Source organism: Lethenteron reissneri, chromosome 70, assembly GCF_015708825.2.
Source record: "Lethenteron reissneri isolate LAM-NWPU_2019-01 chromosome 70, ASM1570882v1, whole genome shotgun sequence".
NCBI lineage: Eukaryota > Metazoa > Chordata > Hyperoartia > Petromyzontiformes > Petromyzontidae > Lethenteron > Lethenteron reissneri.
In genome coordinates, this window is record NC_083848.1 from 949,560 (window position 1) to 974,037 (window position 24,478).

General features: G+C 52.2%; 1 protein-coding gene across 2 annotated transcripts; it reads right to left on the reverse strand.

Annotated features, from left to right (window-relative positions):
- Window positions 1-788: 788 nt before the first annotated feature.
- LOC133360944 (PABIR family member 2-like) lies at window positions 789-18,538 on the reverse strand. 2 transcript variants are annotated; one of them, XM_061579830.1, is made up of 9 exons: window positions 17,972-18,538; window positions 15,555-15,633; window positions 13,859-13,905; window positions 12,520-12,571; window positions 10,005-10,166; window positions 9,188-9,264; window positions 7,045-7,109; window positions 5,717-5,834; window positions 789-4,731 (listed from the first exon to the last, which is right to left on the reverse strand). In XM_061579830.1, the coding sequence occupies exons 1-9, from the start codon at window positions 18,115-18,117 to the stop codon at window positions 4,590-4,592; spliced, it is 888 nt and encodes a 295-aa protein (XP_061435814.1). In that variant the 5' UTR covers window positions 18,118-18,538; the 3' UTR covers window positions 789-4,589. The 2 variants fall into 2 exon arrangements, with proteins under 2 accessions (XP_061435814.1, XP_061435813.1); XM_061579829.1 differs by having other exon boundaries at window positions 9,188-9,267.
- Window positions 18,539-24,478: the final 5,940 nt, after the last annotated feature.

Below are 24,478 nucleotides of genomic sequence, written 5' to 3' on the forward strand. Positions count from 1 at the left end.
TCTTCGCGTTCTGCAGATGTAGATGCCACTGGTTCCTCACTTTCTGTAGATGTAGATGCCACTGGTTCTTCACGTTCTGCAGATGTAGATGCCACTGGTTCTTCACGTTCTACAGATGTAGATGCCACTGGTTCCTCACTTTCTGTAGATGGAGATGCCACTGGTTCTTCACGTTCTGTAGATGGAGATGCCACTGGTTCTTCACGTTCTGTAGATGGAGATGCCACTGGTTCTTCACGTTCTGTAGATGCCACTGGTTCTTCACGTTCTACAGATGTAGATGCCACTGGTTCTTCATGTTCTGCAGATGTAGATGCCACTGGAAATAATAAAAATAAAACATAATAAAATAATTCTCACGACGTTTCGGCCACAACGCAAGCAGCCGTCCCTCAGGTGAAGAACAGGTCTGTCGGAAAGACAGCGTCTGAATGAGAACAGGTCTGTCGGAAAGACAGCGTCCTCATTCAGACGCTGTCTTTCCGACAGACCTGTTCTTCACCTGAGGACGGCTCCTCATTCAGACGCTGTCTTTCCAACAGACCTGTTCTTCACCTGAGGACGGCTGCTTGCGTTGTGGCCGAAACCTTGTGAGAATTATTTTATTATTATTATTCTTTTATTATTTCCCTTCTACGTGACTTTACCGAAAGAACCAAAAAGATGAATCCCTGCTGCAGTCACGAAAGCTTTAAATCGAAATTTAACTGCCTCTATCTGGTCACGAGCACTGCCCCCCCACATACCCTGCCAAGTGTGCCAGGCCCTTTTCCTGCGTTGCCCCCCCAAAGCCGTGGCCATTCACTTCCATCGAATATTCGACCTCGGTTTGTTTAAATCGCCACCTCAAGATATTTTTTTTCCTCTCTTAAAAAGGACGTTTTTCTCCCGATTAATTTTGCTGCGTTGTGATCGGGAGCGTGGGGAGCGGTGGCGCAGCGGTTAGCGCCGCGCTACGAACCCGGCGACCCGGGTTCGATTCCCGCTCACGGCCAACACCAGTGGACGAATATCTGAGCCGGTCCCGGGGCCTCCCTCTAGGTCGGCTCAGCCTCGAATGAGCACCCGGTGCGGTGTGCAGTAAACATCGCCACGGGGGAGACGACGCCTCCAACCTCGCCGCTAAAGTGACGGCTGACGTCGCCATGACGCCTGTGCCGGGCCAGGGGTCCGGCTAGCAGAGGTCACAATCGGGTACCCGATACCCGTACCCTACCCGATACCCGGCCGGGTACGGGTAGCCGGGTATCGGGTAGGGTACAGGTACCCGCTTGTGACCCTGGTGCGGCCGGGTACGGGTAAGGAATCAAAACCCGTTGCGAACTCTGTCGGCTAGCCACCACTCCGAAGCCACGTGAAGTGTCGAAGGCTCGCTGCTGGCAGGAGGTCACGGGATGGACCCAGCAGGTGCCGTGGGTTGGCCGACTGAGATTTCAATCCATGCATCGGAGAACTGCGAATTCAATCCGTGCGCTGGTAGCGTCCACAAGAACTGAACTGAACGTCCAACCTTTCACTCCGTGCGCTGGTAGCTTCCTCAAGAACTGAACGTTCAATGTTTCAATCCGTGCGCTGGTAGCGTCTTTAAGAACTGAACGTTCAAAGTCTCACTCTGTGCGCTGGTAGCGTCCTCAAGAACTGAACGTTCAATGTCTCACTCCGTGCGCTGGTAGCTTCCTCGAGAACTGAACTGAACGTTCAATGTTTCACTCCGTGCGCTGGTAGCTTCCTCAAGAACTGAACTGAACGTTCAATGTTTCACTCCGTGCGCTGGTAGTGTCCTCAAGAATTGAACGTTCAAAGTCTCACTCTGTGCGCTGGTAGCGTCCTCAAGAACTGAACGTTCAAAGTCTCACTCCGTGTGCTGGTAGCGTCCTCAAGAACTGAACGTTCAATGTTTCAATCCGTGCGCTGGTAGCGTCTTCAAGAACTGAACGTTCAAAGTCTCACTCTGTGCGCTGGTAGCGTCCTCAAGAACTGAACGTTCAATGTCTCACTCCGTGCGCTGGTAGCTTCCTCAAGAACTGAACGTTAAATGTCTCACTCTGTGTGCTGGTAACTTCCTCAAGAACTGAACGTTAAATGTTTCACTCTGTGCGCTGGTAGCGTCCTCAAGTACTGCACGTTCAATGTTTCACGCCGTGCGCTGGTAGCGTCCTCAAGTACTGAACTGAACGTTCAATGTTTAACTCCGTGCGTTGGTAGCTTCCTCAAGAACTGAACTGAACGTTCAATGTTTCACTCCGTGCGCTGGTAGCTTCCTCAAGAACTGAATTGAACGTCCAATGTTTCACTCCGTACGTTGGTAGCTTCCTCAAGAACTGAACTGAACGTTCAATGCTTCACTCCGTGTGCTGGTAGCGTCCTCAAGAAATGAACATTCAATGTTTCACTCCGTGCGCTGGTAGCATCCTCAAGAACTGAACGTTCAATGTCTCACGCCGTGCGCTGGTAGCGTCCTCAAGTACTGAACTGAACGTTCAATGTTTAACTCCGTGCGCTGGTAGCTTCCTCAAGTACTGAACTGAACGTTCAATGTTTCACTCCGTGCGCTAGTAGCGTCCTCAAGTACTGAATTGAACGTCCAATGTTGGACTCCGTGCGCTGGTAGCATCCTCAATAAAGCCAAATGGGCGTTTAAAAAGAAATGCAATCATTGACCCTTCCGCCACCTGAAATGAAAACTGGACGCAAGAGACGCATACAATGCGTGTGTGTGTGCCTCCCTCCACGATCTATACCGCGGACCCTTGAAAGTGCCTTTAAAGAAAAATTACCACAGACTTTAGGAGGGGGGGGGGGGGTGGAGGGGGGTAGCGGGGTGGGGGAAGAAATCTAATTGCGGCTATCGGCGTAGCATCACGAGCCAAAAAGGAATCCGCCCGCATCTCACGCAGAAGCAGCGCGGATGATTATCGTGTCAGGGAACGGCCCCGTGGAGGCGGACATCGCAAAGCTACCCTCAGAGCGCTCCCTCCCCTCATTCAAGTGATGCTCTGGTCCACACAGAAGGGTCCGCGGAAGCAGACGTAGCAGGGCTACATCTGAGACCCCTCCTCATTCAAGTGACCTCTGGTACACACAGAAGGGTCCGCGGAAGAAGACGTAGCAGGGCTACATCTGAGATCCCTCCTCATTCAAGTGACCTCTGGTACACACAAAATGGTTCGCAGAAGCAGACATCAGAGAACTACCTCCAAGAAGATCCCTTCAAGATTGACGTCTGGTACACACAGAATGGTTCGCAGAAGCAGACATCAGAGAACTACCTCCAAGAAGATCCCTTCAAGTGACGTCTGGTACACACAGAACGGTTCGCAGAAGCAGACATCAGAGAACTACCTCCAAGAAGATCCCTTCAAGTGATGTCTGGTACACACAGAACGGTTCGCAGAAGCAGACATCAGAGAACTACCTCCAAGAAGATCCCTTCAAGTGACATCTGGGAGGACCGCTGGATTGGAGCTCTCAGTTTGCTGTGAACTGTTACACCGCTGTGGCAACGTCCCGTTCGCATTACGGGCATCTCAGACGTGCCGTGTCTCTGATGATGATGAGACGCAAACTCCAAATATACAGCAGCAGCAGCAGGCGTCAAGGTCGGGATCGAACCCACGACCTCCTGTGTACCAGGCGAGGTAGTCAACATCTCCTAGCCACCGTGATGATGATGATGATGAGAGAGAGACGTAGACTCCACATATACAGCAGGCGTCATCAGGGTCTGGATCGAACCCACCACCTCCTGTACACCAGGCGAGGTAGTCAACATCTCGCCACACGGCACCCCGCCTACTTGCCGCGCATCTTCGTATTTTTTCGGGGGTTTTTTTGGTGTGAGCGTAAAAATGTTGCATAAAAAAAGTTTCGTTTTCAAAAATAAAAAAAAACCTCCCCGAGGAGGGGAACGTCGCGATACGAACGTCGCACGATCAAAAGGGAGACGACCTTGATCAGACGTTGTGACGCGTCACCACCCACCCGCCCGTCTGTCCGTCTCGTCCGTCCGTCCCCCATCTCTGCGCCATCCCCAGAGACGACGACATCGCATCCCACGGACCGCACGTTCGATATCGTCGCGAGGACACCACTTGCAACCGTGCCGGGGAGGCGTCGCGCGCCCTGCGGATGACGTAACGTTCCACCGTCACTTCTCGTCGGTGACATCACTTCCCGGCAACGACGACATCACTTCCTGCCGCCGACGACATCACTTCCTGCCGCTGATGACATCACTTCCCGGCGACGACGACATCACTTCCTGCCGCCGACGACATCACTTCCTGCCGCTGATGACATCACTTCCCGGCGACGACGACATCACTTCCTGCCGACGACGACATCACTTCCCGGCGACGACATCGCTTCCCGCCGATGACACAATCACCTCATGACGCCGCCGACATCACTTCCTGCCGCCGTCGACATCACTTCCTGCCGGCGACGACATCACTTCCTGCCGGCGACGATACCACTCCTTTGCGTGCCGCGTCCAACGACGTGAAATTGCCCCATCGGCGGCAAATCCCGCCGATGACGGTCACCCGCCCGCGCACAGTCTCGATTCCACCGTCGCCGTGACAATGACGTCACATGGCGGAGGGGCGCGAGGCGGGAGTGAAGGGCGGCAGGAAGGTGTCCGCTTTCGGGGCCTCCGGTTGGGGTCCCGAGGGGGGCACCTTTTGTGGGGGGCTGCAGCTCCCTCCACTCTCCAGGCTGCTCCACGATAGGCTAGCGGGGGGGAACGGCGGGGACACAAGAGTGAGACGCAAGGGGGCGTTGTGAGAGACACGAAGACACGTGGGAGACACACGGGGGACACACGAGAGACACGGGGGGGCGTTGTGAGAGACACGGAGACACACGGGGGACACACACAAGAGAGAGACACAAGGGGGCGTTGTGAGAGACACGGAGACACATGGGGGACACACGAGAGACACGGGGGGTCGTGTGTGAGACAAGGAGACACACGGGGGACACACGAGAGACACGGGGGGGCGTTGTGAGAGACACGGAGACACACGGGGGACACACACAAGAGAGAGACACAAGGGGGCGTTGTGAGAGACACGGAGACACATGGGGGACACACGAGAGACACGGGGGGTCGTGTGTGAGACAAGGAGACACACGGGGGACACACCAGAGAGAGACGCAAGGGGGCGTGTGTGAGAGACACTGAGACATCTTTCAGCCGTGATGTTGATGAGAGAGACGCAAACTCCAAATATACAGCAGCAGCAGGCATCGTCAGGGTCAGGATCGAACCCATGACCTCCTGCGTAACAGGCGAGGTAGTCAACATCTCCTAGCCACCGTGATGATGATGATGAGAGAGAGACGCAGACTCCAAATATACAGCAGCAGCAGGCGTCGTCAGGGTCGGGATCGAACCCACGACCTCCTGTGTACCAGGCGAGGTAGTCAACATCTCCTAGCCACCGTGATGATGATGAGAGAGAGACGCAGACTCCAAATATACAGGAGCAGGCGTCGTCAGGGTCGGGATCGAACCCACGACCTCCTGTAGACCAGGCGAGGTAGTCAACATCTCCTAGCCACCCTGACAAGCGGGGGAGGGTGGGTGGGCACGTGAGAGAGGCGGTCGGGGATGCGTCAGAGACACCAGGGAAAGGAGTCGGGCACGCTGGAGACCTACGGGGGGCGGGGTGGGCGTTCACTTTGACGCGAGGACGTCACTCGGGGGCCGTACCTGTGCGTGAGCGGGTGAGGCATGATGGGAAATTCTGGCGAGGTGGAGAGTAAGGTGGCGGCGGCCGCGACGGGGCCTGGGAATGACCTCTTAGAGGGCATCTCGTTGCTTGGGTCGACTGCACGCACAAAGACGACACGCCAAGATAAATATCTCACCCAGCCACGCTTATCCGCGTAGCCTTGACGAAACTGTTGGATCTTGATTTGAAGCTTTCGTGACTGCAGGAATCCATACTCTTAGTTCTTTCGGTAAAGTAATGTAGGTAAAAAATTGAAATTAATAAAAAATTTAACAATAAGATCACGACGTTTCGGAGGCAACACAAGTCTCCGTCATCAGGTGGGACCGTCACAGCCAGATTTGCTTGATGCATTTGCTTGATGCATTTGCTTGATGCATTTGCTTGATGCATTTGCTTGATGCATTTGCTTGATGCAGCAAATCTGGCTGTGACGGTCCCACCTGATGACGGAGAATTGTGTTGCCTCCGAAACGTCGTGATTTTTATCATTTTATTTTTATTAATTTTAATTTCATTTTTTTACCTACATGGTGACTTTACCGACAAAACTAAGAGTATGAATCCACTCTTTGGTTCTTTCGGTAAAGTCACGTAGGGTAGAAAAATTAACCCGTAAAAACAAAGTTTTTCACTATAAATCCTTTATATGCGTGGCGGCTAGAGTCCTCTCGTCCTCTGGCTTGAGATGGCTGCCACCTATGGGTCAGATGATTGCATGCCAGCATTAAGCAATTGGTAAGTAAATATTTAATTTTTTTCCCTATTTTTTCACGAAAATGCATTGTCACGCACGAGTCTGTGTGCAAAATGTCAGCTCGATTGGATCACGGGAAGTGGGTTAAAAAACGACCGAAAGATTTGCACGGTCCTAAGCAAGCAAGCTTAGGACCGTGCAATAATAACACTGGTCAACAAAAAAAAATATTTTTTTCTGGCCTGGACTTTTGCAGCTGTTTTAGACTAATTTCAGGGTGCCGATTCCAAATCTGATCTCAGATTTGCTCTATCACATCTCATTTTTCTGCTACTGGCATACCCCATTTTAATTGATTTTACCCGAAATTAACTTATGATTGCAAGTTGTTGCGAGTCAGTGACTGCTTTAGTGTTAAAACATGGTGCTGTATTTTTAGGATGGTGTGTTTATAATATCATTTTATGTAGATATCCACATTTATTTAATATTTTTCTTCCGCAGTTTTTATTGAAAATACAATATTTGATATCTCAAAAACCTGATGCGATAGACAAAAACTCGCACGTTGTCGGTGAACAGTGGGGGTGGGTGGGGGGGGGTGCTCACCTTTACGCTTGAGACAGCCAAAGGTGCCGGGTCTCGGGCAGCTACCGGGGCTGTTACTCCTCCTCCTAACGCCACACGGAGACACGGAGGCGGTTGCGGGGAGGGGGGGGGGAGAGCCGGAGTGAACGTGCTTGCCGGGGTACGTGCGGGCTTGCGGGTTGAGGGCGGAGCGAGCCGTCTCGGCCGCTGTGATGAGAGCGTTTGCCGCGGGGAAAAAGTAAAGCTGAATGCAAAACGCTCGGCGGGGAAACCGGTTCCACCTCGTAAATGATGCAGAACGCCAAGAACCAGTGGCATCTACAGAACGTGAAGAACCAGTGGCATCTACAGAACGTGAAGAACCAGTGGCATCTACAGAACGTGAAGAACCAGTGGCATCTACAGAACGTGAAGAACCAGTGGCATCTACAGAACGTGAAGAACCAGTGGCATCTACAGAACGTGAAGAACCAGTGGCATCTACAGAACGTGAAGAACCAGTGGCATCTGCAGAACGTGAAGAACCAGTGGCATCTACAGAACGTGAAGAACCAGTGGCATCTGCAGAACGTGAAGAACCAGTGGCATCTACAGAACGTGAAGAACCAGTGGCATCTACAGAACGTGAAGAACCAGTGGCATCTACAGAACGTGAAGAACCAGTGGCATCTACATCTGTAGAACGTGAAGAACCAGTGGCATCTACATCTGCAGAACATGAGGAACCAGTGGCATCTACATCTGCAGAACGTGAAGAACCAGTGGCATCTGCAGAACATGAAGAACCAGTGGCATCTACAGAACGTGAAGAACCAGTGGCATCTACAGAACGTGAAGAACCAGTGGCATCTACAGAACGTGAAAAATCAGTGGCATCTACATCTGTAGAACTGAAGAACCAGTGGCATCTACATCTGCAGAACATGAGGAACCAGTGGCATCTACATCTGCAGAACGTGAAGAACAAGTGGCATCTACATCTGCAGAACGTGAAGAACCAGTGGCATCTACATCTGTAGAACGTGAAGAACCAGTGGTATCTACATCTGCAGAACGTGAAGAACCAGTGGCATCTACATCTGCAGAACGCAAAGAACCAGTGGCATCTACATCTGTAGAACGTGAAGAACCAGTGGCATCTACATCTGCAGAACGTGAAAAACCAGTGGCATCTACAGAACGTGAAGAACCAGTGGCATCTACATCTGCAGAACACAAAGAACCAGTGGCATCTACATCTGCAGAACGTGAAGAACCAGTGGCATCTACATCTGCAGAACGTGAAGAACCAGTGGCATCTACATCTATAGAACGTGAAGAACCAGTGGCATCTACATCTACAGAACATGAGGAACCAGTGGCATCTACATAACGTGAAGAATCAGTGGCATCTACATTTACAGAACGTGAAGAACCAGTGGCATCTACATCTGCAGAACGTGAAGAACCAGTGGCATCTACATCTGTAGAACGTGAAGAACCAGTGGCATCTACATCTGCAGAACCTGAAGAACCAGTGGCATCTACATCTGCAGAACGTGAAGAACCAGTGGCATCTACATCTGCAGAACGTGAAGAACCAGTGGCATCTACATCTGCAGAACATGAAGAATCAGTGGCATCTACATCTGCAGAACGTTAAGAACCAATGGCATCTACATCTACAGAACGTGAAGAACCAGTGGCAGCTACATCTACAGAACGTGAAGAACCAGTGGCAACTACCGTGTCATGATGGAAATGTTAAGGCTATGGGGGGGGGGGGGGGGGTGATCTTCGTCTTTGTACGCACATGCGTGTGTACGTACGTGTACGTACGTGTGTGTGTGTGTACGTGCATGTATGTGTACGTACGTACGCGTACGTATGTGCGTGTGTGTACGTACATGTGTGTACGTACGTTCGTGTGTGTGCGTACGTACGTGTGTGTACGTGCGTGTACGTACGTGCGTGTGTGTACGTGTGCGTGCGTGCGTGTGTGTACGTACGTGTACGTATGTGCGTGTGTACGTATATGCGTGTACGTACGTGCGCGTGTGTACGTACGTGCGCGTGTGTACGTACGTACTTACGCGTACGTACGTGTACGTACGTACGTGTGTGCGCGTGTGTACGTACGCGTGTGTACGTGCGTGTGTGCGTGTAACTGGTGCTGCTCACTCACGCAGGCTGCGGCCTCCGCTGGAAGAACGCTCCCCCCCCTCCACTCACCACCGCCTGCTGCAACGACGGAGCTAACAGCTGCTACGGGGACACGGGGGGGAGGTGGATTGGGGTTGGTGGTGGGGGGAAGAGAGGGGGGAGCAGGGTTACGACTTACACGCGCACACACACACACGCGCGTCTGCGTGCGTGTCTTCGTGTTAGCATAGTTATGGGGAGCAGTAGTTGTAGCGGTTAGCGCTACGAAGCCGGCTGTGACCTGAGTTCGATTCTCGCTCACGGCCAACACCGCCAGTGACGATTACCTGAACCGGTCCTGGGCCTCCCCTAGGTCGACTCGGCCGCAAACGAGTACCTGGTGTGGTGTGCAGTAGACATCGCCACTGGGGAGACAAAGGCAGCCGGGAGTGGTGCTGGCCACCCACCCCCTCGTGTGCCACAGTGCCGGCCTTCGTAGGTGCTCGCTAACAGCACTTGCCCCTACAGTCTGTTAGAGGCTACACGGGGGACCTTTGTCTGTGTCTATAGGTGCTGCTCAAAGTTCAAAGTTCATGTATTAGGTATAGCCCTGTGAGCCATTCGGCTCTTGAATCGGGTGCAACCGCAATAAACAAAAAAACATGAACAAGAAAACATCTCAAAGTGACTATGTGCAAACAGAAAATCCAAGTGCTCGCTACTAACAGCACTTGCCCCTACATCCTGTTAAAGGCTACACGGGGGACCTTTGTCTGTGTGTCTATAGGTGCCGCTCGCTACCAACAGCACTTTCCCCACAGCCTGTAAGAGGCTACACGGGGGACCCTCGTCATTGTTACCCGGCTGAAGGCGCGAGTGTTCGATGACGACGCCGCAGCCGCTGGGCACGACGGCGGTGGAGGTGGTAGAGGTGGTGGTGGTGGGAACGAGTCGGTGCGTCGCTGCGTCGACAACGCAGCCGTCGGCGCGGCCGGCCTCTCAGCGTCGCACATCTGCTCGCACTGACGCACCGCAGGCAACGACGCACACAAGACGACGACACCGTCACCGTCATCATCATCACCACCAGAATCATCACCATCATCATCATCGTCGTCGTCGCCGCCATCGCCGCCATCACCACAATCACCACCATCATACCACCATTGCCATCACCACCATCATCACCACCATCATCTACATCACCACCATCATCATCATCACCATCATCATCACCACCATCATCATCATCACCACCATCATCATCACCACCATCATTATCATCACCACCATCATCATCATTATCATCACCACCATCATCATCATCACCACCATCATCATCATCATCACCATCACAATCACAATCATCACCACCATCATCATCACCACCATCATTACCACCATCATCATCACCACGACCATCATCATCACCACCACCATCACCACCATCATACCACCACTACCACCATCATACCACCATCACCACCACCACCATCAACATCATCATCGTCGTCGTCGTCACCGCCATCGCAGCCATCACCACCATCATCATTACCACCATCACAATCGCCATCACAATCACCACCACCATCACCACCACCATGTGGAAACTTATAGTAGCGTCCAAATACTCGAGATGCTACGTGACTATTTTTATATTTTACCAGATGAGGCTCCACTCAGCCGCGATGCAGCGGCTCGTTTTTTCAGAAGCCAAATGAAATCAGCTCAAGCAAGTGGTGGGTTACCATCCTCACGTGGAAATTTTAATCAGCAAAAGGAACTCAAAACGTGAAATCGATTCTAAATGTGGAGGGGAAAACCGGAGAACCCGGAAAAAAAATTAACGCGACTACGCGGAGAGAGTGATTCGCAAACTCCAAATACACAACAGGCATTAGCGGTAGGGTTCGAACCCACGACCTCCTGTATACCGGGCGAGGTAGTTAACATCATGCAAAAATACAGGAATTGTCAGGGTCAGAATCGAACCCACGACCTCCTGTATACCAGGCGAGGTAGTTAGCATCATGCCAAAATACAGGCATCAGGGTCAGACTCGAACCCACGACCTCCTGTATACCGGGCGAGGTAGTTAACATCGTGCCAAAATACAGGCATCGTCACAGGGTCAGAATCGAACCCACGACCTCCTGTATACCGGGCGAGGTAGTTAACATCTCCTAGCCACCGCAGGGGTTTGTCGCTGAAACAGAACGTGCCAATTCATTAGTGTCCACCCGATGAAGCCTGTTGTAATTACTGGCGAAAAACGTTGGTTCTCAGATTGTAAATGTTGTAGTGAGTTTAACTCTCCAACACACGCTGTACTAGTAACGAATTGTAAATGTTGTAGTGGGTTTAACTCTCCAACACACAGGAACCGGTTAGTGCTGTACTAGTAACGAATTGTAAATGTTGTAGTGGGTTTAACTCTCCAACACACAGCAACCGGTTAGTGCTGTACTAGTAACGAATTGTAAATGTTGTAGTGGGTTTAACTCTCCAACACACAGCAACCGGTTAGTGCTGTACTAGTAACGAATTGTAAATGTCGTAGTGGGTTTAACTCTCCAACACACAGCAACCGGTTAGTGCTGTACTAGTAACGAATTGTCAATGTTGTAGTGGGTTTAACTCTCCAACACACAGCAACCGGTTAGTGCTGTACTAGTAACGAATTGTAAATGTTGTAGTGGGTTTAACTCCCCAACACACAGCAACCGGTTAGTGCTGTACTAGTAACGAATTGTAAATGTTGTAGTGGGTTTAACTTTCCAACACACAGCAACCGGTTAGTGGTGTACTAGTAACGAATTGTAAATGTCGTAGTGGGTTTAACTCTCCAACACACAGCAACCGGTTAGTGCTGCACTAGTAACGAATTGTAAATGTAGTACTGGGTTTAACTCCCCAACACACAGCAACCGGTTAGTGCTGTACTAGTAACGAATTGTAAATGTCGTAGTGGGTTTAACTCTCCAACACACAGCAACCGGTTAGTGCTGTACTAGTAACGAGTTGTAAATGTTGTAGTGGGTTTAACTCTCCAACACACAGCAACCGGTTAGTGCTGTACTAGTAACGAACAAAAAAACCTCTTATTAAAGATGCCCCCCCCCCCTCTCCACTCTGCTGTCCGGATATGAAAGCGCCCCTCCAAAAACATAGATCTCCAAGCTCCCCCTTTCAAATAAATGCCGAGCTCGCAAGCCTCGTAGGTTGGACATCTCCCTAAGTTCACCACGCGCCCCGTGGCGACCACGCCGATCAGACAGGCCGGCCGGGACCGAGATGGCCGTTGTTTCGCAGCCGCACTCCAAGCGAGCGAGGGACGAGGTCACGGCGTCGCCTGCCGGGGTAGGGGATGCTCACCAGGGAGAAGTCTTCCCAAGGCTGGCCGACCTGCATGGCGGCCTGCACGTCTCTGTCGAAGCGGCAGACAGGGCGAAAGGGCACACGCAATTATTACACGACGCACGTACGCAGAACATCTTTCACACTGTACGTATCCAACCGTGCTGTGTTTGTGTGTTGACGGACATCCCCGTCGAATCGCAAACTCCAAATACACAACAGGCATTAGCGGTACGATTCGAACCCACGACCTCCTGTATACCAGGCGACGGACATCCCCGTAGATTCACAAACTCCAAATACACAACAGGCATTGCCGGGAGGGTTCGAACCCACGACCTCCTGTATACCAGGCGAGGTAGTTAGCATAATGCAAAAATACAGGAATTGTCAGGGTCAGAATCGAACCCACCACCTCCTGTATACCAGGCGACGGACAACCCCGTTGATTCACGAACTCCAAATACACAACAGGCATTAGCAGTAGGGTTCGAACCCACGACCTCCTGTATACCGGGCGAGGTAGTTAGCATCATGCAAAAATACAGGAATTGTCAGGGTCAGAATCGAACCCACGACCTCCTGTATACCAGGCGACGGACAACCCCGTTGATTCACGAACTCCAAATACACAACAGGCATTAGCAGTAGGGTTCGAACCAACGACCTCCTGTATACCGGGCGAGGTAGTTAGCATCATGCAAAAATACAGGAATTGTCAGGGTCAGAATCGAACCCACGACCTCCTGTAAACCAGGCGAAGGACAACCCGGCGTTTCGCAAACTCCAAATATACAACAGGCATTGGCGGTAGGGTTCGAACCCACGACCTCCTGTATACCGGGCGAGGTAGTTAGCATCATGCAAAAATACAGGAATTGTCAGGGTCAGAATCGAACCCACGACCTCCTGTAAACCAGGCGAAGGACAACCCGGCGTTTCGCAAACTCCAAATATACAACAGGCATTGGCGGTAGGGTTCGAACCCACGACCTCCTGTATACCGGGCGAGGTAGTTAGCATCATGCAAAAATACAGGAATTGTCAGGGTCAGAATCGAACCCACGACCTCCTGTAAACCAGGCGAAGGACAACCCGGCGTTTCGCAAACTCCAAATATACAACAGGCATTGGCGGTAGGGTTCGAACCCACGACCTCCTGTATACCGGGCGACGGACATCCCCGTAGATTGGTCCGCGACACGGGACTGTCCGTGGGGTGTCCCTTATCGATCGGGGGGGGGGGGGGGGGGGGCGTTCACACCGCAGTTGAGAGAATCGTTCGGTTTCTGCTGTTGCTGCTGATTTTTTGCCGTTTGTCGTTGGGCCCGGCGGGGAAATTTAGGTCGACGCTTACCTGTCTTGGGCAGTGGACTCCCTGTTCATCATGTCCATCCCCTCCTCCTGAGGCGCGGGCGGGGGGGGGGGGGCAGGGGGGGGGCGCAGGGCAGTCGGGGAGGTAAAGCGTCAGTAGGACAGGACCAGAGGTCGCAAACGGGTTTTGATTCCTTACCCGTACCCGGCCGCACCAGGGTCGCAAATGGGTACCCGTACCCGGCCGGGTACAGGTAGCCGTATCCTACCTGTACCCTACCCGAAATGAGTGACAAACGGTTACTCACCGGTGACTCACGGTCTACCCGTACCCGGCCGCACCAGGGTCCCAAACGGGTACCCGTACCCATACCCGGCCGAGACAACACGAGGTCACGGCAGAGGTCGCAAACGGGTTTTGATTCCTTACCCGTACCCAGTCGGGTACGGGTAGCCGGGTATCGGGTAGGGTACGGGTATCGGGTATCCGGTTGCGACCTCTGAGCAGGACCCCCCTCCACCCCCCTCCGCTCTCTCTCTTTCAACAAACTATGAATCTGTTCTCGACGGCAAGCGATTTACACTACACTATATACTACACTACACACCACACTACACTATACACTACTATACACTACACTATATACTACACTACATTATACACCACAATATATTATACACCACATTATACACTACACTACACACCACGCTACATTATACACCACATTATACACTACACTATACACTACACTATATTATACACTACACCACATTATACACCACACTACATTATACACCACATTATACACTACACTATACACTACACTATACACCACACTACATTATACACCACACTACATTATACACCACACCACACACTACACTACACTACAAACTACACGACTCGACACTACGCATAGGGCTCTATGGAGGTCTATCGTTAAGCGATGAGTCGTTAACGGGGGTGGAGTTAACAGGGGTTCTGTGTGTGTGTTCAACTTCTTTCGCACCGTACGTAGCCAGCCGCGCTACCCAGAGGTGCGGGAGAAGTTCAACAAACTACAAACAAAACGAGTTTGTCAATCGCGACGACGATTTAAAAGTGGCAACACAGCGCCCAGTGGCGTCCTAACATCGGACGGAAGAGAGCGTTCCAGACGGCCGCAAAAGCGGCGCGCCCGAAAGCGCCGCGGTGACCACAGGCCGCTAGCGAGAAGACGCACGGAGGACGTGGTCCTTGGGAGTGACAAAGGAGACACTGGGACGAGACGAGTTCCGGGACGAGCGAGACAACACGGGGTCACGGCAGAGGTCGCAAATGGGTTCCTTACTCGTACCCGGTCGTACCAGGGTCGCAAATGGGTACCCGTACCCTACCCGATACCCGGCTACCCGTACCCGCACCCTACCCGTACCCGGCCGGGTAACGGGTAGGGTACGGGTATCGGGTACCTGATTGCGACCTCTGGGATGAAGCCATGTTGCAGGCGCGGGTGGGTTGATTCTAGGAACTTGAATTGTGAGAAGAGACAAGACGTTGGGAAATGAGTGACAAACGGTGACTCACCAGTGACTCACGGTCTACCCGTACCCGTACCCGGCCGCACCAGGGTCGCAAACGGCTACCCGTACCCGGCCGGGTACGGGTAGCCAGGTATCGGGTAGGGTACGGGTATCGGGTACCCGGTTGCGACCTCTGGGTCACGGGCGAGACGGGCGAGGGAGACCGTGGGTCTCACCAGAGAGTGTCCCCCCGAGAGGCTGACGCTGTTTCTGCGCGGGCGGGGAAAGCCGGGCACGGTGACCTGGAAGCTCTCGCTGCACGGACACGGGGGAGAGACACGCAAAGAGTGAGACACGGTGGAGAGACACGCGCAGAGAGAGACACGGTGGAGAGACACGCAGAGTGAGACACGGGGGAGAGACACGGGGGAGAGACACGGGGGAGAGACACGCAGAGTGAGACATGGGGGAGAGACACGCGCAGAGTGAGACACGGGGGAGAGACACGGGGGAGAGACACACGCAGAGTGAGACACGGTGGAGAGACACGCAGAGTGAGACACGGTGGAGAGACACGCGCAGAGAGAGACACGGGGGACAGACACGGAGGAGAGACACGGGGGAGAGACACGAAGGGTGAGACACGGGGGAGAGACATGCAGAGTGAGACACGGGGGAGAGACACGCGCAGAGTGAGACACGGGAGAGACACGCACAGAGTGAGACACGGGGGAGACACACGCAGAGTGAGACACGGGGGAGACACACGCAGAGTGAGACACGGGGGAGAGACACGCACAGAGTGAGACACGGAGAGAGACACGCACAGAGTGAGACACGGGGGAGACACACGCAGAGTGAGACACGGGGGAGACACGCACAGAGTGAGACACGGAGAGAGACACGCACAGAGGGAGACACGGGGGAGACACACGCAGAGTGAGACACGGGGGAGACACGCACAGAGTGAGACACGGGGGAGAGACACGCGCAGAGTGAGACACGGGGGAGACACACGCAGAGTGAGACACGGGGGAGACACGCACAGAGTGAGACACGGGGGAGAGACACGCGCAGAGTGAGACACGGAGAGAGACATGCGCAGAGAAAGACACGGGGGAGAGACACGCACAGAGTGAGACACGGGGGAGACACGCACAGAGTGAGACACGGAGAGAGACACGCACAGAGTGAGACACGGGGGAGACACACGCAGAGTGAGACACGGGGGAGACACGCACAGAGTGAGACACGGGGGAGAGACACGCGCAGAGTGAGACACGGGGGAGACACACGCAGAGTGAGACACGGGGGAGACACGCACAGAGTGAGACACGGGGGAGAGACACGCGCAGAGTGAGACACGGAGAGAGACATGCGCAGAGAAAGACACGGGGGAGAGACACGCACAGAGTGAGACACGGGGGAGACACACGCAGAGTGAGACACGGAGAGAGACATGCGCAGAGAAAGACACGGGGGAGAGACACGCAGAGAGAGACACGCAGAGTGAGACACGGGGGAGAGACACGCGCAGAGTGAGACACGGGAGAGACACGCACAGAGTGAGACACGGGGGAGACACACGCAGAGTGAGACACGGGGGAGACACACGCAGAGTGAGACACGGAGAAAGACACACGAAGAGTGAGACACGGGGGAGACACACGCAGAGTGAGACACGGAGAGAGACACGCGCAGAGAAAGACACGGGGGAGAGATACGCAGAGAGAGACACGCAGAGTGAGATACGGGGGAGAGACACGCAGAGTGAGATACGGAGAGAGACACGCGCAGAGAGAGACACGGAGAGAGACACGCGCAGAGAGAGACACGGAGAGAGACACGCAGAGTGAGATACGGGAGAGACACACGCAGAGTGAGACACGGAGAGAGACACGCGCAGAGAGAGACACGCAGAGAGAGACAGGCAGAGTGAGACACACAGAGTGAGACACGCAGAGTGAGACACGGGGAGAGAGACACGCGCTGTCTCTATAAAGTATGGGTTCGTGATGGCCATGTCAGAGACATTGACCCATGCCTGCTGAGAGGGCATGGGTTCAAGCACTGGGTCTGGCTGTCTTTATAAAGTGTGGGTTCGTGATGGCCATGTCAGAGACACTGACCCATGACCTCCGAGGGCATGGGTTCAATCACTGGGTCTGTCTTTATAAAGTGTGGGTTCATGATGGCCATGTCAGAGACACTGACCCATGCCTGCTGAGAGGGCATGGGTTCGATCACTGGGTCTGGATGTCTTCATCATGGCCATGTCGAAAAAGTCGTCCACTCTTCACGCAGACTTCAAAATCGACAGTGTAACGCCTTCAACTTCTTTAAACTCGTTAAACCTGCGCTGACAAGTTCAAATAATCATCTAACAGCAGCAACTGCGGTCTCAAATGCAGATCGCGAGAGGTGAAAGCGGCTGTCGGAGTGGTTGTGTAGGAGTGTGTGGGAGTGTGTGGGGGGGGGGAGGTGCGATGGCTCTACACCAACGGGCGGCGGTGCACCTCGGCCGGCAGAGCCCGCTAGGCAAGGCCGTAGGCTTCCGTTGTGGACGGGGAGGGGGGGTGGTGGAGTAGGCCTGAATTTAATTTCTTAACATTTTTAACATTTTCACGAACCCAAATAGAATCGGTCGTCTCACCAGGCGTTGTTGATCATGGGCAGGCTGTTGGAGCGTCGCAGGGCGTTCTCGGGCATCGATTCGCCGCAGAACTCCAACTCCATGCACTCCTGTGCCATCGTGAAAACTCGGCCGCTTAAACCTGGGCGGCAAACGCCGTTGCACATAATCCAAAAAGCGGCTCCGCTCGCCGTTTGTTTTAAGGTAAAAAGGAAGCGAGGGAAAGAGCTGTAGTTTTAAAACGTCGACTTCTAAACGCGAAATGTGTTGGGCAACGTGAAAAAGCAAAGAGAATAAAATTATAACGCGTCAAAAAAAAGTTTATTAAAATAATTTCGTAAATGGCCACACGTTCGAGATGACTCGTCAAGCGGGAGTTCTCCCTCAAACCTCTCTCTCTCGCTCTCTCCTCACGCCGCTTAAACTTTCTAAACTTTTTCGTAAGATTTTACACATATATGCGAAGCGTTACACGTGAAACAAAACACTGCGGCAATATTTAAAAACGACGACAAGAAAGTGACTCGCTCAGGCGGCCCGCGGGGACCGATAAGTTTGCTGGGCTCAAATTGTGCGGGAGTCCGCTGCGTTTAGATATCCCACTTCGCTTAAGAGGCCTCGTCTCTTACCCCCCCCCTCGTACCCCCCCCCCTGGTCCCCCCCCTCGCCCTCCCCCCCCTGGTCCCCCCCCCTCGCCCCCCCCCCCTCGTACCCCCCCCCCCCTGGTCCCCCCCTCGGTCCTTACTCCCCCCCCCCCCTCGTACCTCCCCTAGCCCCCCCCCTCGTCCTCGCCCCCCTCATCCCCCCCCCCCCTCGTCCTCGCCCCCCCCTCGTACCCTACCCCCCCCTCGTACTCCCCCTAGTCCCCCCTCTCTCGTCCCCTACTCCCCCCCCCCTCGTACCCCCCTAGTCCCCTCGTCCTCGCCCCCCCTCGCCCCCCCCTCGTCCCCTACTCCCCCCCCCCTCGTACCCCCCTAGTCCCCCCCCCTCGTCCTCGCCCCCCCTTCGCCCCCCCCCCCTACTCCCCCCCTTAGCCCCCCCCCTCGTCCCCTACTCCCCCCCCTCCTCGTACCCCCCCCTCGTCCTCGCCCCCCCTTAGTCCTCCCCTTAGTCCCCCCCCCCTCGTCCCCTACTCCCCCCCCTCCTCGTACCCCCCCCTCGTCCCCATCCCCCCCCCTCGCTCCCCTCGTACCCACCCCTAGGTCCCCCTCGCCCCCCCCCCTCGTCCCCATCCCCCCCTCCCCTCGTCCCTATCCCCCCCTCCCCATCCCCCCTCGCCCCCCCCCCATCCCCCCTCGCCCCCCCCCTCCCCCTCCCTCCCCCCCCCCCCTCGTCCCCCCCCCCCCAAACCCCCTACCCCCACTTGCCCCTCATCCATACGTTTCAACGCGTTCAGAATTCGCAGTCTGCATAGGCCAGGGGGGGGGGGGGGGGCTTTACACCTGGTGTAAGAGGCTGATCTTTCTTTATTTTATTTTAAAACTATAAACAATGTCATTTTGTTTCTTACACCAGGTGTAAAGGCCCCTCTCCCCCTCGCCCCTCTTATCCATACGTTTCAACGCGATTATAATTCGCAGTCTTCATCAGCGATTTGATCGGTGATTGGTCTTTCATAAACCTTATTTTAGAACTAAGTTGTTATTTGTTAAATCTTACACCAGGAGTAATGCCCCACTGAACTGCTATGTAGGAGCTATTTTTTTTACTGGTAGGAACCTCCTGGTTACACCAGCCCACAGGGGATTATTGTGTCCGTCCGTCATGCACCCAAAAATGGGAGGGTGGGGCTGGGTGGAGAGGGCAGGGTGGGGAGGGGCTGGGTGGGGAGGGGCTGGGTGGGGAGGGGAGGGTGGGGAGGGGCTGGGTGGGGAGGGTGGGGAGGGGCTGGGTGGGGAGGGTGGGGCTGGGTGGGGGGTGGGGCTGGGTGGGGAGGGGCTGGGTGGGGAGGGGTGGGGCTGGGTGGGGAGGGTGGGAGGGGTGGGGCTGGGTGGGGAGGGGCTGGTCACCCCGTGGTGCCCTTATAAAACTCAACGTTTCACCTACTCACGCCGGCTTGTGCCCGCCCTCACAGTCGGGCATATTTGCGGAATACACCACGCCGCCGTTGACCCTGCAGGCCATTGACCGAGCAACCCGACGTTCCTACCAGCTCCCTCCGCAGGAATGTGTTTTATAAGTGGACTTGGTTATCGCAAATGATGTTAGCTCAGCCAAGTAGCTTATCATGTAAAACATTATAGTAGCAGTCAAATACTCTGCATACTATTTCACTATATTTTTTTATTTCACCAGGTAATGCCTCACTGAACTGCTATAAAGCATCGATTTAAAGCTTTCGTGACTGCAGGGATTCATCTTCTTGGTTCTTTCGGTAAAGTCACGTAGAAGGGAATAATAAAATAATAATAAATTATTTTATTTTTATTATTTTATTACTTCCCTTCTACGTGACTTTACCGAAAGAACCAAGAAGATGCTATAAAGCATCTGTTTTATTCAGAAGTTGGCCTGGCTATGACAAATGAAAGCTCAGTGGAGTGAGCGCATCATCATCATTTAGAAACTTGTATCAGCAGACAATTACTCTAAATACTTTTAAACTGTAGTAAGAGGTTTTTACCCTTTCAACTGGTACAAAACTGACACCTTTATACAAGGCATAATGTTTGCAATAACCACAACACAAGCAGTTAAAATGTAAACAAAAAGAAACAACTCTGATAATGACAGTTTTTGTACCAGTTTAAAGGGTAAAAACCTACCACTATATTTTGCCACTGGTAAAGGAGGTCTCATAGTGTAAATGCTTACCCCGAGCTCTCAATACTCTGATAGTGCGCTGTCTTTGAATTGTACGCCTTTTGGCGTCATCTGGTCCAACACCAATGGAGACTAGGCTCTAAGAAAAGCTGTCTCGGGTGTGGACCAATCAACTTCAAGGACAGTGCATATCATTATCATTATCAGAGTTGTTTCTTTTTGTTTGCATTTTGACTGCTTGTGTTGTGGTTATTGCAAACATGATGCCTTGTATAAAGGTGTCAGTTTTTGTACCAGTTGAAAGGGTAAAAACCTATTACTATATTTTGCCACTGGTAAAGGAGATGTCTCATAGTATAGTACTTTTAAACTTTTAAACTATTTTTTTTTATTTTATCAGGTGTAAGGTCCCACTGAGCTGCTATATAGTATAATAATAGGGGTTTTCCCCCTTTTTTCTGGCAACAAAACTGAAACCTTTTAACAAGGAATCATGTCTGCAATAACCACAATACACGTGTCTTCAAAATGCAAACAAAAAACCACTCTGATAATATACAGTGGTACCTCGGAGATCGAACTTAATTCGTTCCAAAACCGTGTTCGAACACCGATTTGTTCGAACACCGAATCAATTGTCCCCATAAGAATGAATGGAAATAGCATAGATTGGTTCCCCACTCAAGGATGCTCCTATTATGGACCATTTTTACACAAAGTTTACAATATTACAAAACAGTACAGTACATAAAAGCATACAAAAAACAAGCAACACATTTATAATTAATAGAATAAATTAACATTGAACTTCATTTTACCTGTAGTAAGGAGAGTGGATGGCTTCAGTGGGAGGTGGTGAGGAGGGGAGGAGGAGGAGGTGTCAGTGTTGCTTGGAAGGGAAGTCCCCCTCCATTAAAACTAAACCTTCATTTTTGGCTTATCACCAGAGGTCGCAATCGGGTACCCGATACCCGTACCCTACCTGATACCCGGCTACCCGTACCCGGTCGGGTACGGGTACAGGTACGGGTAGCCGTTTGTGACCCTGGTGCGGCCAGGTACGGGTACGGGTAGGCCGTGAGTCACTGGTGAGTCACCGTTTGTCACTCATTTCGGGTAGGGAACGGGTACCCGTACCCGGCTGGGTACGGGTACTCGTTTGCGACCCTGGTGCGGCCGGGTACGGGTACGGGTAAGGAATCAAAACCCGTTTGCGACCTCTGCTTATCACTGCTACTAACCTTTTCAGGAGCCATTGTGTATGGTTAAACACAAAAAAAAAACACTAAAATAAATGAAATTAACGAAAAAGTTAACGGAACGATGTTTTGCGGGTCTGCACTGGGCGAGAGCTGCGTGTAAACTGGGTCAATCGCCTTTGTCCCTGGTTACACGTCTTGGCCCAAACAGGTTCTTCCAGTTGTTCGACCTCCGAATTTTTGTTCGATGTCCGGGGACAAAAAATGGTCGAAATTTTTGTTCGATCACCAAATTGTTTGAGTTCTGGGGCATTCGATCTCCGAGGTTTTACTGCGTTGACATTGTCCTTGAAATTGATTGGTCCACACCAGAGACGGCTTTCTTTTGAGCCTCGTCTCAATTGGTGCTAGACCAGAGGACGCCAAAAGGCGTACACAGCACAAAGAAGTCACCCTGACCATCACAAATCATAGTTCAACCAAGTGAATCATCATCATCATGTGGAAATCTACAGTAGTGTAGTGAGTCAGGAACTAGAGGAGACCCTAGGTGAGGAAACAGAATACAGTAAAACCTTGGATTGCGAGCATTATAATTCGTTCTGAAAATGTGTTCGTAATCCAAAGCACTCGTATATCAAAGCACTCGTATATCAAAGCGAATTTCCCCATAAGAAATAATGGAAACTCAGATGATTCGTTCCACAACGCAAAAATACTGTATTCATATAAAAATGATTACTACAAAATACCTTTTTTATATTTGTATTATTTAAATGTAGTATAAAGTAATCAAATTTCTTAATTAAATTTGACCGTGGCTGGTGTGAGGGAGACGAGAGGAGGGTTGTTGTGTAGGACGACTTTCACTTGCAGTACAGCTACTAAAGAACAGTCACTACACTTGGACACAAATTAAAAGAATGCTTTACGCACACACACACGTGGTCACCGCACTATAGTAGACAGTGTACGCTCGCACGAATGTTGACTATACGAGTGACGCACGCCGACTGAGACCGAACATGGGAGACGATTACCCACAATCCCGCAGCAAGAGAGAGAGAGAACCATCGGCTCAGTTGTGATCACGTGACGCTCGGCAGACAAAGCGGATACTGTACGTACTACAGTACTCGTATTGCAAGACCTCGCTCGTTTATCAAATAAATAATAATTTAAAAAATGTTGCTCGTCTTGCAAAACACTCGCAGATCAAGTTACTCGCAATCCAAGGTTTTCCTGTATTTATTAAACTACACTGAATACAAGGTCCCTAACACAAAGGGGTAACGGCCCCTTCCACCAGAGGTCGCAATCGGGTATCGGATACCCGTACCCTACCCGATACCCGTTTGCGACCCTGGTGCGGCCGGGTACGGGTACGGGTAGGCCGTGAGTCACTGGTGAGTCACCGTTTGTCACTCATTTCCCAACGTCTTGTCTCTTCTCACAATTCAAGTTCCTAGAATCAAGCCACCCACGCCCGCAACATGGCTTCATCCCAGAGGTCGCAATCAGGTACCCGATACCCGTACCCGGCCGGGTACGGGTAGGGTACGGCCGGGTACGGGTAGGCCGTGAGTCACTGGTGAGTCACCGTTTGTCACTCATTTCCCAACGTCTTGTCTCTTCTCACAATTCAAGTTCCTAGAATCAACCCCCCCGCGCCTGCAACATGGCTTCATCCCAGAGGTCGCAATCGGGTCCCCATACCCGTACCCTACCCAAATCCCGGCTGGGTACGGGTAGGGTACGGGTACGGCCGGGTACGGGTACCCATTTGCGACCCTGGTGCGGCCGGGTACGGGTAAGGAATCAAAACCCGTTTGCGACCTCTGCTTTCCACCCGATACCTAAAGAGGTATGGCCTCCGGGCTACACTGCCTCCTAACACTGGGACCACGCTCGCTCTGAGCCCTCCGGCTAGGACTCTAGGGGAGGCCACGCTGACCTGACCGTCCTAAGGTCTCCTGGTCTTCATATTCTTAGGTTTTAACGGTAAAGTCACGTAGGTACGAAACATTTATTAACAAGTCGATTTAATTAAGTAGAACGTGTTGCCTATATTTTTTTAAAGTTGCGCATTTTGATGTGACGTCACATTTCTCAACAACCCCCCCCCCCCTCGTCACACATCGTCACAAATGTCTGCCCCCCCCCCCCCCCCGGGTGCGTGACGTCATTTATGGACGGCCCCATAGGATCCTGGACCCCAAACTCCGCTGTCCTTCTAAGGGTCGGAGCTGAGTGAGGTCAGTGGTCAAGACCAGGAGATTCTAGATTTGAAGCTTTCGTGACTGCATGGATTCATATTCTTAGGTTTTTTCGGTAAAGTCACGTAGGTAAAAAATAAAAATTTATACAAGTAAAATAAAATAAAAATCACGACGTTTCGGAGGCAACACAAGCATCCGTCTTCAGGTGTGATGGTTATTTTATTTTACTTTAATTAATTTTAATTTTTCACGACGTTTCGGAGGCAACACAAGCTTCCGTCTTCAGGTGTGATGGTTATTTTATTTACTTTCATTAATTTTTAATTTTCACGACGTTTCGGAGGCAA

What these genes read in the sequence shown, in the direction of transcription:
- LOC133360944 (XM_061579829.1), bottom strand. Translation starts at nt 18,117, where the DNA reads ATGTGCAACGGCGTTTGCCGCCCAGGTTTAAGCGGCCGAGTTTTCACG. An exon ending in CCCATGATCAACAACGCCTG is followed by an intron (nt 15,634 to 17,971) that starts GTGAGACGACCG and finishes GTGTCCGTGCAG; the next exon opens with CGAGAGCTTCCAGGTCACCG. An exon ending in CTTGGGAAGACTTCTCCCTG is followed by an intron (nt 10,167 to 12,519) that starts GTGAGCATCCCC and finishes GCGGTGCGTCAG; the next exon opens with TGCGAGCAGATGTGCGACGC.